This window comes from Rana temporaria, chromosome 1 (assembly GCF_905171775.1).
Source record: "Rana temporaria chromosome 1, aRanTem1.1, whole genome shotgun sequence".
Lineage (NCBI taxonomy): Eukaryota > Metazoa > Chordata > Amphibia > Anura > Ranidae > Rana > Rana temporaria.
In genome coordinates, this window is record NC_053489.1 from 601,619,735 (window position 1) to 601,635,460 (window position 15,726).

The 15,726-nt window shown below is 44.7% G+C and overlaps 1 protein-coding gene across 1 annotated transcript in view; it reads left to right on the forward strand.

Moving 5' to 3' along the window:
- The window catches only part of SEPSECS (Sep (O-phosphoserine) tRNA:Sec (selenocysteine) tRNA synthase), a 62,494-nt gene that overhangs the window by 20,888 nt on the left and 25,880 nt on the right, over positions 1 to 15,726 (forward strand). Inside the window, exons 3-7 of the mRNA XM_040335172.1 lie at positions 3,095 to 3,213; positions 3,304 to 3,462; positions 6,727 to 6,880; positions 11,950 to 12,052; positions 15,424 to 15,645. Coding sequence (XP_040191106.1) covers positions 3,095 to 3,213; positions 3,304 to 3,462; positions 6,727 to 6,880; positions 11,950 to 12,052; positions 15,424 to 15,645 — 757 coding nt within the window. The remainder of the gene's footprint in view (positions 1 to 3,094; positions 3,214 to 3,303; positions 3,463 to 6,726; positions 6,881 to 11,949; positions 12,053 to 15,423; positions 15,646 to 15,726) is intronic.

Sequence of the window (15,726 nt, forward strand, 5' to 3'; positions counted from 1 at the left end):
GAGGAAAAGAGGGGGAGGAACCAAGAAAACGGGAGAGAAAGAATAAGAGAACAAGAAAGACAGCTACAGAGAGGGATGGGGGGCAAGATATTAGGATAGAGAGATAAAAGGGAAAGAAAGGAGAACAGAGAGAGAGTGATACATCCTAAAATGTATTATAAAGGGGGTTTTAACATTATACGAGTGTAAGGAACTCGGGGAGCGCTAAATATCTGTGGGTTAGGGGTGCAAATTACTTGTCTTGCCACGCAAATAATTTTACTGTTGGGGGTCCCCATAACTTGGGAAATTTTATCGAGGGGTCATGGTGCTAGACGGGTTGAGAACCACTGCACTAGAGGATGCTCTGGTGGACCAGCCTGAGTGGATGCTGTACGGCTGTCATCCTTATTTTATTTATTTCAGGTACTTGTATAGCGCCGTCAATTTTACGCAGCGCTTTTACATATACATTGTACATTCACATCAGTCCCTACCCTCAAGGAGCTTACAACCTAAGGTCCCTAACACACAATCATACATATACTAGGACCATATTAGACAGGATCTGATTAACCTACCAGCATGTCTTTAGAGTGTGGGAGGAAACTGGAGTACCTAGAGGAAACCCACACAGGCACAAGGAGGACATGCAAACTCCAGGCAGATAATGTCATCGTCGGGATTCAAACCAGCGACCCTTTTTGCTGCTAGGTAAAAGTGCTAACCACTACACCACTGTGCTGCCCTTGTTTTCTTGTCTAACTACTTAGAAGCCCCAAGCCTGAACCATGCATGTGCAATCTAGATGTCCCAATACCTGATGTGTATATATCTTGAGTAACTGGGTAATGAAGGAAGGGTCACATAGGCGGCCTCGATATTTCTTTACAGGTTCATTTAAGGCTGAGCACCGGCAGAAAAAAAACATCTATTGTACCCCTTTAAATGTTTATTAAAGCATTCACACTAGAAACTGCACATCCACTGCACGTTTTTCCCTTGCACGTATGCATGCTTGTGTCTTTTATATGTGTTTTGCATGCAGTTGACATGTGTCTTTATATCTGCATTTGTGCTGTGAGGTCACTTCTTTCTTTTCCTGAGCTTCTATGTGCAGTGTGATGCGGTGTGTTTGCATGCATTTTAGCATGTTTGCAGTGTGGAAAAAAAATGCAGAATGCTCTACACCCACCCTTCCCCACGCAAAAACGCACTGCAACACATCACAGTGCACATAGGAGCCCAAGGAAAGAAAGACGGAATTGACCTTGCAGGACAAATGCAGATGGAAAAAAAACATCAACTGCATGTAAATTGCGCATCGCATGCATACGTACAAGGAAAAACACACAGTTACTTGCACTTTTCTGGTGTGAATGGGCTCTTAAAGTGATTATAAAAAGGGGGTGTTTTGTTATTTAAAAAAAAAAAAAAACATGTTATGCTTGCCTGCTTTGTGCCATGGTTTTGCACAGAGCAGCCTTGATCCAATTCTTCTCAGGTCCCCTGCCAGTGCTCCTGTCTCCCCCTGCTGAGGACCCCCATAGCAAACCTGTTGCTTTGGGGGCACCCATGTGGGCTTGATCCGCACTGTGTGTCCATTGAGACACCACCACCACCACCCAATCTCCCCTTACAGGCTGTGATTGACAGCTGCAGAAGCCAATGGCTGCCTCCTTGGCTAGTGAGAAGAGAGACACTGCTTGTGGGAACAACCCTGGATCGAGATTGGCTCAGGTAAGTATAAGGTGGGGGGTGAGGGAGGAGCGGCATACTGAAGGTTTTGTACCTTAATGCATACATGCCTGTAGAACTACTTTTAGGCCCCTTTTCACACTGGGGCGTTATTTGAGCGAAGCCTCATCTGCAATGCCAATGTGCTGGTAAAGCACCGCTAAGACCCTAACGTTTTAGGGTGTTTTTGCCGCGCCTCACTGTGAAAGGGTAAGGCGTTTTTACAGCGCTTTCAATTCATTTCAATGGAGAGGGGCGTTTTTGGAGCGTTTATTTCAGCGCCCAAAAGCTGCTCCAAAGATGCTGCTTGCAAGACTCTGTGTGAAAGGGTCCATTGAGATGCATGGAGAATGTTTTATAAGCATTTTAATAGCGCTATTTTTAACGCTAAAACGCTTTGGTGTGAAAGGGGTCCAAGTACAAGCAGCATGAGTACCTCAACTCTGTCTTCGTAAAAGCTTTTCTTAAACATAACCCTACAAAAGGGCACCAAACTGAGCTGTACAAAAGTCCAAACTTCTTCAATGGTGCAAATATTTTGCCTTTTTAATATGAACCATTAAAGCAGTTTGGACTCCTATTTCAGTCTTCTACTCCTGTGTTTTTGGTGACTTTCTGAGTACCCACTGGAGGGTAACAGTGTTCTATATGAGCTGCAAAGCCAGTGATCTCTTTAAATCATAACTTTCATTTCGCTGCTCTGTAGAAATTAGGCTTCAAATCCCAGCACCTCTTGGCTTTCATTTTTTAATTCAAATACACTTCCCACATTCAACTCTAGGGCTCAGACTGGGAGACGGATGGGCAACACTGTGAGCCAATCACACTTTACTGCATGGCCTAGTGCTGTCGGACAAATGCTGAGAGCTTGCTGACAGGAGGTGAGAGCAGAGTGATGTCACGGACATGTGGTGATGCTCATTTGTTGACCAGTCTGCAAGCAGGTTAGTGGATAAACACTGCAGTGGAATAATGTTATGACAGCAAGATGGCTGAATTGTCTGTCATGGGTGCCTGGAAGACAAGTCTCTGGCTGAATACAAATATAACATAAAATGTGCATTTTAGCTGTGTTTCTAGTTTATCCGGAGTTGGGATTTAAATGCCGGTACTTCTTCAGCAGAAGATAGATTGTTGACATTTCTCTTTCCTTTCTGTAGCAGATGTGACTTCACCCCGGGGGATTATCTTCTCACACAGCCTTTCCCGGGGGGTATCGTACCTGGGAACCCAGGCCGCCGAGTCACGGCTTGCAGTCTCTCCTGAGAACATTGGCTGTTTACATTTATTGGAAAAACATATCATCTGTCATGACTGATTCAGTCTGAGTCATTCCAAGAATTTCAAGTCATTTTTTTATTTTTTTTGTTTTCTGCAGACTCATCCATGGGATCGGAAGATCAGGAGACGTCGCTGCCGTACAACCCAAAGCTGCGGGCTCCAGTCTGTTGAATAAGCTAACCAATTCAGTGGTGCTGGATGTTCTAAAAATTGCAGGCAGGTGGATTTGCAAATTCCATTTCAAATCATGTCAAAGTGCGGCACGATGACAAAGGGGTTCATTACAGTTCTGACTTACAATTACAGGTGTGCGAGCCGCAACAAGCTGCTTTGTGGTCCCCATGGCAACTGGGATGAGCTTAACCCTGTGTTTCCTGACACTTCGGCATAAAAGGCCAAAAGCAAAGTACATCATTTGGCCGCGAATTGACCAGAAATCTTGTTTCAAGTCGATGATCACTGCAGGTAAATTGTGAAATGTTAGGCTCTGGGTAATGAGTCGGATATGGCTGACAAAGCCAGACGTCTGCTGGATACATTGTATAAGTTAATGAGAGGAATATGAATGCTGCCACTGCTGACCTTTCCTGAAAATGCAAGTTATCTGGCCATTGTAATGCTGATACTTTGATTTTACTCCTTTGAACTGCTGACCTGGAATTGGCACACGGATAAGAAATTCTGACTTTTTTTTTCTGCCTCTAATACGATGTATTGCCATTCTAGCTCTTGGTCTGGGTTCACACTAGTGAGGGTTTCCCTGCATCCAGTTCGCATGACAGAAGATTGTGACTGGCTCTCTATGGTGCCGGTTCACACATCTCCATGAAGGCTGCAGAGCGGGTTGCACAGCGGTCCTATGCGTCTTTTGGCTCTGTTTCGGGGCCAAATTTAGCCAAAATGCACTGGACCCCCTGCTGCGGGTCGCTTCCAGTATCGGTGTGTGAACCCAGCCTTGGACCCCTTTCACACGTGTACGACTTCAAAGTCGTGCGATTTTGACAAGACAGTCATACGACTGTGGATCCGACTTTGCCCCACAACTTAAAGTACGACTTCAATGAGCAGGGACGCCACTTTGATCCCCCACTAATTAGGGGGAACTCCAAGCCAATTTTTTTTCATGAGCATAAGGGGGCTTGGTGATGACACAAGGGGGCAGGGTAATTATGTTGTCACCACCCGGAGCATGCTGGGACTGTGATGTCATAAGAGGTCTATATAAATCGTTGCGCACCGCATAACCGGCATTGCGGCAATGGCCGCCGCTAGTAGAAGAGCTTCACAGAAGATGGCGGCCGCCGGCCCCGGAGAGTGGGAGAAGAACCGGGGAGTGCGGAGAGCAGAAGGAGAGCAGGGAAGACCCCCAAAGTCAGAGGAAGAACCCCGGAGCTGACTACAGATTTTTAAAACCTATGTAGTGTTTATTTTTTTTACACTTTTCCTCCAGGTGAATTTGTAGGGGTATGATGTACCCCATACTCATTCACCTAGGATGGGGGGCCGGGATCACCCTTATTAAAGGGGGCTACCAGATTCTGATAAGCCCCCTGCCCGCAGACCCCGACAACCAACAGCCAGGGTTGTCGGGAAGGGGCCCTTGTCCTCATCAACATGGGGGCAAGGTGCTTTGGGGTGGGGCCCCTTTCTTGACCGGCTGGGCTGGTGCTCGGATAAGGGTCTGGTATGGCTTTGGGGGAGGGACCCACGCCATTTTTTCGGCGTGGGGGTTCCCCTTAAAATTTATACCAGACCCAAGGGCCTGGTATGCTCATTAAGGGGGAACCCATGCCGTTTTTTTTTTTTTTTTTAATTGGCGTGGCTTTCCCCTTCGTGTACAAGTCGCATGCCAAAGTCGGATCCGTTAATCCGGAATCCGACTTCAGAAAAAAAGGAATGCAGGAACTACTTTGAAGTCGGCACAACTTAGTCGTGCCAGTATGAATGGTAGTCATTGAAAATCATGAAGAATGACTTGTCATACGATTTTGCAGTCCAAAATCGTGGTACAAGTGGTATAAGTGTGAAAGGGGACTTAGGCTAACCATATACAACTCCAGTTTCAGCAGATTCCTGCTGAATTGGCTGAAAGGTAACCTGTTGGTGGCACTGGACCATCATTAGATTTTTTTTTTTTTATTATTTATTTATTTATTTTTCAAATCAAAGTAGCCAAGTGGAAAATTAAAGTGAAAAAACTTTTTTAATGATGCAAATTTTTTTTTTTTTCCGTGTACAATTTTTTATATACATACTATTATATTTTTTTTTTTTTTTTTTATATTTGTTTGCCCATACCTCCGACACAAGCAAGCAGTTACACTTGAAACTGGTAGCTTAATGAATAACAGCGCCAGGGTCGTTCATTGAGCACTACAAGCCAACAGCCGCAAAGGCTGTTGGACTTTGTAACTTGCCCAGTCACAGAGCACTGTGAAAGGATGATTCAGCCGGGCGGGCAGAGTGTCTATTTTAGATTGTGACAGCTAGCCAGGGGAGAAGGTTTGGTCAGGCACATGGCATTTTCAGAAGTGACTGACGCCACACTGTATATATCTTCAATGACAGGTGTACTTGAATGGGTTGGTCTGTATTTAAGGTTTCACAAAAGGGTAACCTTGTTTTTCTATTTTGGATAGAGTAAGGGAGGGTAATATAACCCCTTTTTGTTTTTATTTATTTTTTGTTGGAGAGATCTGCCTTCACTCCTGTGGCATAGCCAAAACAGGAAGGGAACGGAAATACCTCCAAAATGAGGGAATCCCTGGGTGTCATCAGAGTCATCAGAACTAGTGTCCCCATTGGAAGATTTCCCTTCTTTTCCTGTTCCACATTTTGGGTGAACATCAGGATTTTCTTTTACTGTCACACTGGGTGAATCTCTGCAATAAAAACCTGAGTTCTAATCTTTCCCTGCGCTATGCAAAACTTTAAAGGATAAGTTCACCTTTTGTAACACGCTACACCCATATTCAGGGTGTAATATGTTTCAGATGTAAGCCCCCCACCCAAGTGGAAATACCCACTGTTTTCAGAATACAGCAATTGTCAGAAGATTTTCTGACATGTCCCTTCAACAGAACTCAATTATTGACTTCTGAGGGGCAGGCCACACACAGATGGCAATGCAGTTGGTCCAGCAGAGACCAGCCACATTACCATCAGTGTGGGCTCCTCTTCTGTGGCAGAGGTCAATTATTTTAACTGCGTCTGAAAAGTTTCTAGTGATCAGAAAAATTGGGCCTTTTGATCTCCTTTTGAGACGCACTGATCTACAGGACAATCCACTATATAGGAGAAATAAACGCCTTTAAAATGCTATGAAGTTATCTTACAATTCAGCTAGTGAAATTACCTGAAATTCCCTATACTAAGCCAACACACAGTAGCTGGAAAAAATGAAATGAGGCCGGTGAAAAGCTGGCCTTATTTCATTCCATCCATACAAGCGAGGTGGATGGAGGAATCCTATCCACTGAGATATCATACTCTGACAGCGGGACTCTCTAATGATCGACTTCTGTTGAACAGGCGCAGCCAACCATTGATCGAAATTCAGCCGGTTCCCTGCTTAACTGGCTCAAATTTGCATCCATCTATGGCCAGCCTAAGGCTCTGTAAGGTAATGGGTGGTAGAGGAAAGTCTTTGGCTGGCATTACAGGACTTAATGCAGTTGTCTTGTGATTTGTTCATTGCATCATGAACTAGTGTTTTTATTCTTTGTAAAGGTTTTGAGCCAGTAGTGATTGAGAATGTGCTGGAAGGAGATGAGCTACGCACAGATCTGAACAGTGTAGAATCTCGAATCCAGGATCTTGGAGCAGAGAACATCCTGTGTGTTCACTCCACCACATCATGCTTCGCTCCACGTGTGCCTGACAGGTAGGATGTCATTGTGACCTCTCTACTGCTTAAAGTGATATTAAAGATAAATACAAATAAACACATAATTGCCTGCTCTGTGCAGTGATTTTTGCACAGAGAAGCCCATATCCTCCTCTTGTGTTCCCCTGCTGGAGCTCCTGGCCCCTCCCCTTTAACCAGTGCCCCCAGTAGCAAGCTGCTTGCTATGGGGGCACTGGTGTGTGTGTGTGTGTGTGTGTGTGTGTGTGTGTTTGCTCCCAAGCCCTGCTCTATAAGACGCTTAGAGCTGTGGCTCGGCCCTCGCTCTCTCGTTGGCTCACTGACTATGATTGACAGCAGTGGAAGCTGTTATGTGATGTGAGGGAGTCCCAGGGCAGCAAATTTTTAGGGTGGCACCACTATAAAGGGAGGAGCAATAGAAACACTCTTGGACAGAAACATTGTTCGAAGTGGGAAAGGTTACAAGGTCTTGTAGATCTAGTTGGACTTGACTAAAGTCAACAAATAAAAGCTGAACTCCAGCTAAGAGCTTCTTGGGCAGACACTTGTGTGTGCTTCTCTCCTCTCAGAGCCTCAACAGCTATGCTTGCCGCCACCTCCTCCTCCTCTGCTGCCCATTCACAGAAGACTTTGTATGTTTTGAATGAGTTCACATAATACAAAGGCTCCTGTGATTCGGTAGAAAGAGGAAAGGGGCAGGCATAGCAGCTGCGTTGACTCTGCACTAAAAGAGCTGAGACCAAAGCATCCAGTCTCGGAGCTCCGGAAGTTAACTTCTTGACTTGTGCCTAGATTCAGGTACGTTGCCGCAACTTTGCGGCGGCGTAGCTTAAGGCATTTAAGCTACGCCGCTGTAAGTTAGTGAGGCAAGTACATGATTCACAATTTGACTTTTTTTTACTTTTTTTTTTTTTTATACACTGCGCATGCGCCGGGCGCCTACATTTCCCAGTGTGCATTGCGGCTAAGTACGCCACATGGGCCTATTGATTTCGACGTGGACGTAAACTACGTAAATCCCGATTCATGGACGACTTGCGCAAACAATGTAAAAATTTTGACGCGGGAATGGCGGCCATACTTAAAGCGGGAGTTCAACCATTTCTTTTTTTTTTCCTTAGCTTCCTGCTCGTTCGGTCTAGGGGAATCGGCTATTTGTATTAAAATATGATCCGTACTTACCCGTTTTCGAGATGCATCTTCTTCCGTCGCTTCCGGGTATGGGTCTTTGGGAGCGGGCGTTCCTTCTTGATTGACAGTCTTCCGAGAGGCTTCCGACGGTCGCATCTATCGCGTCACTCGTAGCCGAAAGAAGCCGAACGTCGGTGCGGCTCTATACTGCGCCTGCGCACCGACGTTCGGCTTCTTTCGGAAAATCGTGACGCGATGGATGCGACCGTCGGAAGCCTCTCGGAAGACTGTCAATCAAGAAGGAACGCCCATTCCCGCAGCCCATACCCGGAAGCGACGGAGAGGATGCATCTCGTAAACGGGTAAGTAATGCTCATATTTTAAAACAAATAGCCGATTCCCCTAGTAAAAACGAGCAGGAAGCTAAGGGGCAAAAGTGCCCTCTAAGGGTGAACCTCCGCTTTAACATTACTATTCCAACTAGGGCCTAGCTCTAACTTTAGGCAGCCTATGTCTAACGTAAACGGCGTAAAAGTACTGCGTCGGCCGGGCTTGCGTTCGTGAATCGGCGTATCTACTAATTTACATATTTTACGCCGACCGCAATGGAAGCGCCACCTAGCGGCCATCCGAAATATTGCAACCTAAGATAGGACGGCGCAAGCCGTCGTATCTTAGATATGTTTAAGTGTATCTCTGATTGAGAATACACTTAAACATAAGTCGGCGTAGATTCTGAGTTAGGTCGGCTTATCTACTGATAAGCCGGCCTAACTCTTACTGAATCTACCTATATGTCAGCATGTGCTTTTATATCTGTAGTACTCAGACATACCTGGGAACAATGTAACTGATGAGACTGCAGTACACGAAGCGTACCAGATTTTTGGTAAAATCAATTTTTTTTTTTTTTTTTTTTTTTTTTTTTTTTTTTTACATTTATATCAATTGTGTACTTCCCAAACCAAATGAAGGAAGTTCATTATTAGGGTTTTCATATACTCCATACTGTACATGGAGATCCATACAGGGAACACAGCCTACCAGTTCCTACGTCCCTGTTTTTGATCAGTCCATCTATGATTGGTAATCTGATAACCCATGCTTGTGTTGGGGAGTATATCAAATGTGGGCTCATTTCTTTCTCTCGAATACAGAAAGAAAGCTGTATTTAAAAAAAATAAAAATGAGAGAGAGAGATACATATACAGTATCTCACAAAAGTAAGTACACCCCTTCACGTTTTTGTAAATATTTTATTATCTTGTTTCATGTGACAAAACTAAATAAATTAAACTTTGCTACAATGTAAAGTAGTGAGTGTGCAGCTTGTATAACAGTGTAATTTTGCTGTCACCCTCGAAATAACACACAGCCTTGAAAGTCTGAACCGCTGGCAACAAATGTGAGTACACCCATAAGTGAAAATGTCCTAATTGGGCCCAATTACCCATTTTCCTTCCCCAGTGTCATGTGACTCATAAGTGTTACAAGGTCTCGTGTGAATGGGGAGCAGGTGTGTTAAATTTGGTGTTATCGCTCTTGCTCTCTCATATTGGTCACCGAAAGTTCAACATGGAACCTCCATAGCAAAGAACTCTCGGAGGATCTGAAAAAAAGAATTGTTGCTCTACATAAAGATGACCTAGGCTATAAGAGGATTGCCAAGACCCTGAAACTGAGCTGCAGCACGGTGGCCAAGACCGTACGACAGTTTAACAGGACAGGTTCCACCAAGAACAGTGCTCACCAAGGGTCAACCAAAGAAGTTGGTTGCACGTGCTCGGCGTCATATTCAGAGGTTGTCTTTGAGAAATGGATGTATCAGTGCTGCCAGCATTGCTGCAGAGATTGAAGGGGTGGGTGGTCAGCCTGTCAGTGCTCAGACCATACACCGCACACTGCATCAAATTGATCTGCATGGCTGTCATCCCCAGAAGGAAGCCTCTTCTAAAAGATGATGCACAAGCAAGCCTGCAAACGGTTTGCTGCAGACTAAGGACATGGATTACTGGAACCATGTCCTGTGGTCAGATGAGTCCAAGATAAACTTATTTGGTTCAGGTGGTGGCAACCAGGTGAGGAGAACAAAGACAAATGTGTTTCACCTACAGTCAAGCATGGTGGTGGGAGTGTCATGGTCTGGGGCTACATGAGTGCTGCCAGCACTGGGGAGCTACAGTTCATTGAGGGAACCATGAATGCCAACATGTACTGTGACATACTGAAGCAGAGCATGATCCCCCTCCCTTTGGAGACTGGGTCACAGGGCAGAATTCCAACATTATAACAACCCCAAACACACCTCAGAGACGATCACTGCATTGCTAGAGAAGCTGAGGGTAAAGGTGATGGACTGGCCAAGCATGTCTCCAGACCTAAACCCTATTGATGGAATGGAAGGTGGAGGAGCGCAAGGTCTCTAACATCCACCAGCTCTGTGATGTCGTCATGGAGGAGTGGAAGAGGAAGGCTAAGGCAGTGCTGGAAAATAATGGTGGCCACACATAATTTCTACACTTTGGGCCCAATTTGGACATTTTCACTTAGAGGTGTACTTACTTTTGTTGCCAGCGGTTTAGACATTAATGGCTGTGTGTTGTGTTATTTTGAGGGGACAGCAAATTTACACTGTTATACAAGCTGTACACTCACTACTTTACATTGTAGCAAAGTGTAATTTCTTCAGTGTTGTCACATGAAAAGATACAATAAAATATTTACAAAAATGTGAGGGGTGTACTCACTTTTGTGGGGTACTGTGTGTGTATAATATGTTAACCTCCTTAGCGGTATCCCCGAGCGTGACTCGGGGTGGTTTTTCCATGCTAGGATCGGTATCCCCGAGTCACACTCGGGGTAGATGTGCAGAGCGTGCAGCGGCGCGGCTTACCTTCTCCTGGTAAGTTACTTACCTTGTCCCTGGATCCAGCGATGCATCCCCGCTGTGTAAGCGAGCGGCGTCCTCGCTTGATTCACACAGTGGCCGTGTGCCGCCGATCTCCGTTCCCTGCGACGTTACGACGCACGGGAGCGGAGAACGGCGCCAAATTAAAAAAAGTAAACCAACACAATACATACAGTAATCTTATAGATTACAGTACTGTATGTAAAAAATACACACCCTCCTTGTCCCTAGTGGTCTGCCCAGTGCCCTACATGTTCTTTTATATAATAAAAACTGTTCTTTCTGCCTGCAAACTGTAGATTGTCCATAGCAACCAAAAGTGGCCCTTTATGTCAAAAGTGGTTTTAGAGCAGATAGAAAACAGCGATAATAAATTATAATCACTTACAGAATTGTGCGATAGCGATTTGTGGAGAAATTCGTCATAAAAAACTAAAAGTAATGACAGCGACAATTCTGCAACTGAGCAAATTTCAGTGATTTTGAGTTGATTACATTATTGAATAATTTTTATTATAATTATATTATTATTTGTTATAATTATTTATTATATTATTTTGTTTAAAAAAAAAAATTCATACCCGGGATGCCTACTAGACTCTTGTTTGGTCAGATTTGAGTGAGTTATTCCTAAGAATTGCAGGCCTACAGTATAAAACGCCAAATTTCCTTGCAAAATAATTGTACCGCTTTTGGTACGTAATTCCAGACAGAATCATACCGCCAGGGAGGTTAAACAGTTTCTCTTAGTTGTCAGTTAGATTCAAAGCTGCCTTAAGGCTTAAATGTGATTGGTGGAAGGCCTCGGAACTACATATCCAGTGACCTTGTGAGGTGCTCTCTGGATCTGGCTACAGTCACTCACTCGGCTTAAGATAAACTAACCAGACTTTTTGATATTCGCACCGCTTCAGTGTTTGCTGCATAGCATTAGTAGTTCACCGTTGCCTGGAATTACTATTTTAAGTTTCTAGATGTGTAAAAATTGTTGATGGCATACTGACATATGGGGGATACCTAACAAATAAACTCCTTGTGCTTTGTTTAGGTTGGAAGAATTGGCAGAGATCTGTGCCAAGTATGATATTCCACACATTGTGAATAATGCCTACGGTGTTCAGTCTTCAAAGTGTATGCATCTTATCCAGCAGGTATTGCCATTATTGGGATTATTATTAGGTGTGTCACCTATATACAGTAAAGTGTATTTTCATGAATAATCATTCTTATAGAATTTAAATAGATTTTCTGGGGTAAACTAAATTCCATCCTCCTGGAGACCTCCAATGTGTATGCAGATTTGCAGCTATTTTAGTGCAAGTGCAGCTTGCTGTCTCAATGAATCTTAGGAGATGGAGGAGGAAGGACGCAATGGAATGGTCTGCAGCAATTCAGATTTGGCTCACCTTAATCTAGAGTTTTTTTGAGTACCCTAATTTGAATATTTTACCCATATTTGAATCTAGAACTTTGCATGTATGCAATTTTCTGTACCTATTAGGGAGGGTTTGTAGACATAAAATGTTAGGGATGTCACATATGCAGACCTGTTTAAAAGTATAATCATCTCCTTTCAAAAGTTTTGTTGACTTTCTCAAAAAACTTGTGTGTATGTCCAACTAAGTGGGAAATGGTTAGCGCCCCGTCAGGTTTGTGCGGTTGACCAGGGGTGAGGCACACTCCGTACGAGAGCAGGAGCGTAGCTACAGGGGTCACACTTGCGACTCTGTGTTCTAACAATATGGGTCCCCTATCAAAGAGTGCTCGGCCTGGACTGCGCATGCGCAATTGGAGATCACGGAGATCTCAGAGATTGAACATCTGTTCCACCAGCTGTAGTTGGAGCATGAGCAGTTAACACGCCGCTCGCTCTATCAGATGGGGGACCCATCAAGATAGAACAGCACTGCCCGCGCTCAAATACAGCAAGGGGCGGGTGTATTATGCTTATCCACGCCGTTCGTTGATAGTGCAGCACTGGCCGCTCACTCTAAACGGCAAGGGGCGGATATGATTATAAGAGGCCACGCTCGCTGAATAGAAGAAATTTATGATGTCCAACCTCAAAGGGGCGGGTGCTTTTCTGAAATGCTCGGCCAGCGATGTTCTATCAGTGAGCGGTGTGGATAAGCATAATACACCCGCCCCTTAGAAAAAAACATCCGCCCCTTGCTGTATTTGAGCGAGGGCAGCGCCGTTCTATCTTCATGGGTCCCCCATCTGATAAGCATCGGGAGCGACCGGCGCAAGCAGCATGTTAACTGCGCATGCTCCAACTACAGCTGATGGAACAGATGTTCATTTTCTGAGATTTCCGTGATCTCAGATTGTGCAGTCCAGGCCGGGCACTATCTGATAGGGGACCCATAATGATAGGACACCGGCCCTATGCTCCAGGGGGACTGTGAGGCTTCCTTGACAAGCTGACTAGGAGGGGCAGCATATAGCCGAATCTATACCCCCCCGCCTCCTGCAGCCGCTGAATGCCTGCTTCTCCTTTCCTTCCCACAGGCATTCGGCAGCTGCGGAAGACAGGAATCCCTGTTACAGCCCCGTCGCCCATCCTATCCAGCTTCCCTCTGCTGCTCCTGAGCCCTTCTCTTCTAGCTCCAGACTGAGCTGCTTGGGAACACACCTTGTCATCACGGCACGCCAAGCAACCAGCTGCTCCCAAGTGAGACATCCCTAAGCTGCTGGTATCCAGGTCACCAAACAGGTGAGAGCTGTGAAGGGAGATAAGCCGCCATAGCGTTCCGCCACTGTACGGGGTGGGGCCTCAGCGGGGTTGCTTGCTGCAGGGCTCTCTCATATGGCTCAGATCCTGCACTAACAGTTGCGCCCCCTCGTATGGACAGGAGAGAGCAAATCTTCTCCTTCTCCTCCCTCTTAACACTTTCCTCCTACACAGGTGGAGAGGGGAGGGAGGAGAAGGAGCAGATCTACACTCTCTTCTGTTCTGTCTGTGCAAGGGAGGGAGTGGGAGGTCCAGTGCAGGCTCTGAGCTGTATGAGAGAGATGCACTCGGCTCAGAGTCCTTCTGATAGGTACCGATAGGTGGCATTGATGAGCACCAATATGTGACATTGATGGACAGCACAAGTGGCATTGATTGGGTACTGATGATCAGTGTAAACAATGTACTTGACAGTTTTGCAGGTTAACGGCTCTCCTTTTCTCGAAAGGACTGACAATAACTGGCAAGTCTGTTTACATGTGATCAGCTGATCACATGGTAAAGGGCACCTGTGGTTGGCCCTTTACCGTGATCTGTGATCAGCTGTGTCCCAAAGCGTGCTGAATGCGCACCCCAGGCAGCACGCGGGAGGCAGGGTTCTGGGAGGATGTCCATGGACACCTTCCCAGAACTGGAAGCTGAGGGCTTGGATGGAAGGTGGGGGAGGGGGGGTTTGGGGGCCTTTATGGTTTCTTGCACTGGGGCCCTGAGAAGGATCGAGTTGTGCCTCTGTACGAGAGCATTTGCAGGTGGAAGCATGAGCATCGTTTCACAGATGTAGTAGAGGGACTGTCTCTGATGGAAGATGGGGCTACTTGGTTTCTCAAAATGCAAAATAACCGGGGAAAAAAGGGAAAGGACAACTAAACGCGTCAATGTGTGCTAAACACAATTCGCATGGTGTGAAACCGGCTGAACAAAGAAACGCTACGATGTCCAGGGTTCAACTATTCTTCTGTAGCTTTAAGCCACTTTTTTCTTTTTTTTTCTTTCTTTTTTTTTAAGCACTGCCATAATGAAGCAAATCTGTCTTTACTTCACTTGAATGCTTCTCTTCTGTTATCTGTCAGTTGCCTGGCTAAACATTAGGTCAAGTGCTGAATGGTTGAGTTAAAGGTTTTGATATAAGGGGAGACCCAGTTGAAACAAGCAACCCAGGTCCCCAGTGTTTTTACATGAGACTTGCATACATCTTTGCTATGATGGTAACCTCTTGGCACTAAACATTTCCATATTCAGTCCTACCTTGGCTTGTCCTGAAATGTCTATAAATGGTCTATGTATTGCTTTTGGGTCCTGTGCCAAGCGGATCCCTGGCTGCATTCTGAACACAGGAGGTTGGCGGCTTAACAAGTGTGCGCGCATGCCTGTGCCAAGTTGCCTGTGTTCCCAGGTACAGTGTGTGTGTGTGTGTGTGTGTGTGTATATATATGTGTGTGTATGTATATGTATGTATGTATGTATGTATGTATATATATATATATATATATATATATATATATATATATATATATATATATATATATATATATATATATATATATATATATATATATATATATATATATATTCTGTATAGTTACATTGGTATAAAATAAATTGTGTGTGTGTGTGTGTGTGTGTGTATATATATATATATATATATATATATATTATACACACACACACACACACACACACACACACAAAAATGTATATATATAGTAAAAATAAATGTTTTTTGTTTTTTTTTCCATGCACTATTTTCTATACATGTAAAGAGCCTTCATTTCTATTTTTGATTTCTAGGGAGCTCGGAAAGGAAGAATAGATGCTTTTGTGCAGAGCTTGGACAAGAATTTCATGGTTCCAGTAGGGGGAGCTGTTATCGCTGGTTTCAGCAATTCTTTTCTGGAGGAAATTAGCAAAATGTACCCAGGGAGAGCATCTGCCTCTCCATCTCTGGATGTCCTAATAACACTGCTGTCACTTGGTGCAAGTGGATATAAGAATCTCTTGACAGAAAGGAAGGTAAGCTGTTGTGCTAGAGAAAAAAGGAGGTCTGTTTAAATCTGAAGAGGTTAATTGAAGTTTGTATAAATGTCAGTCTGT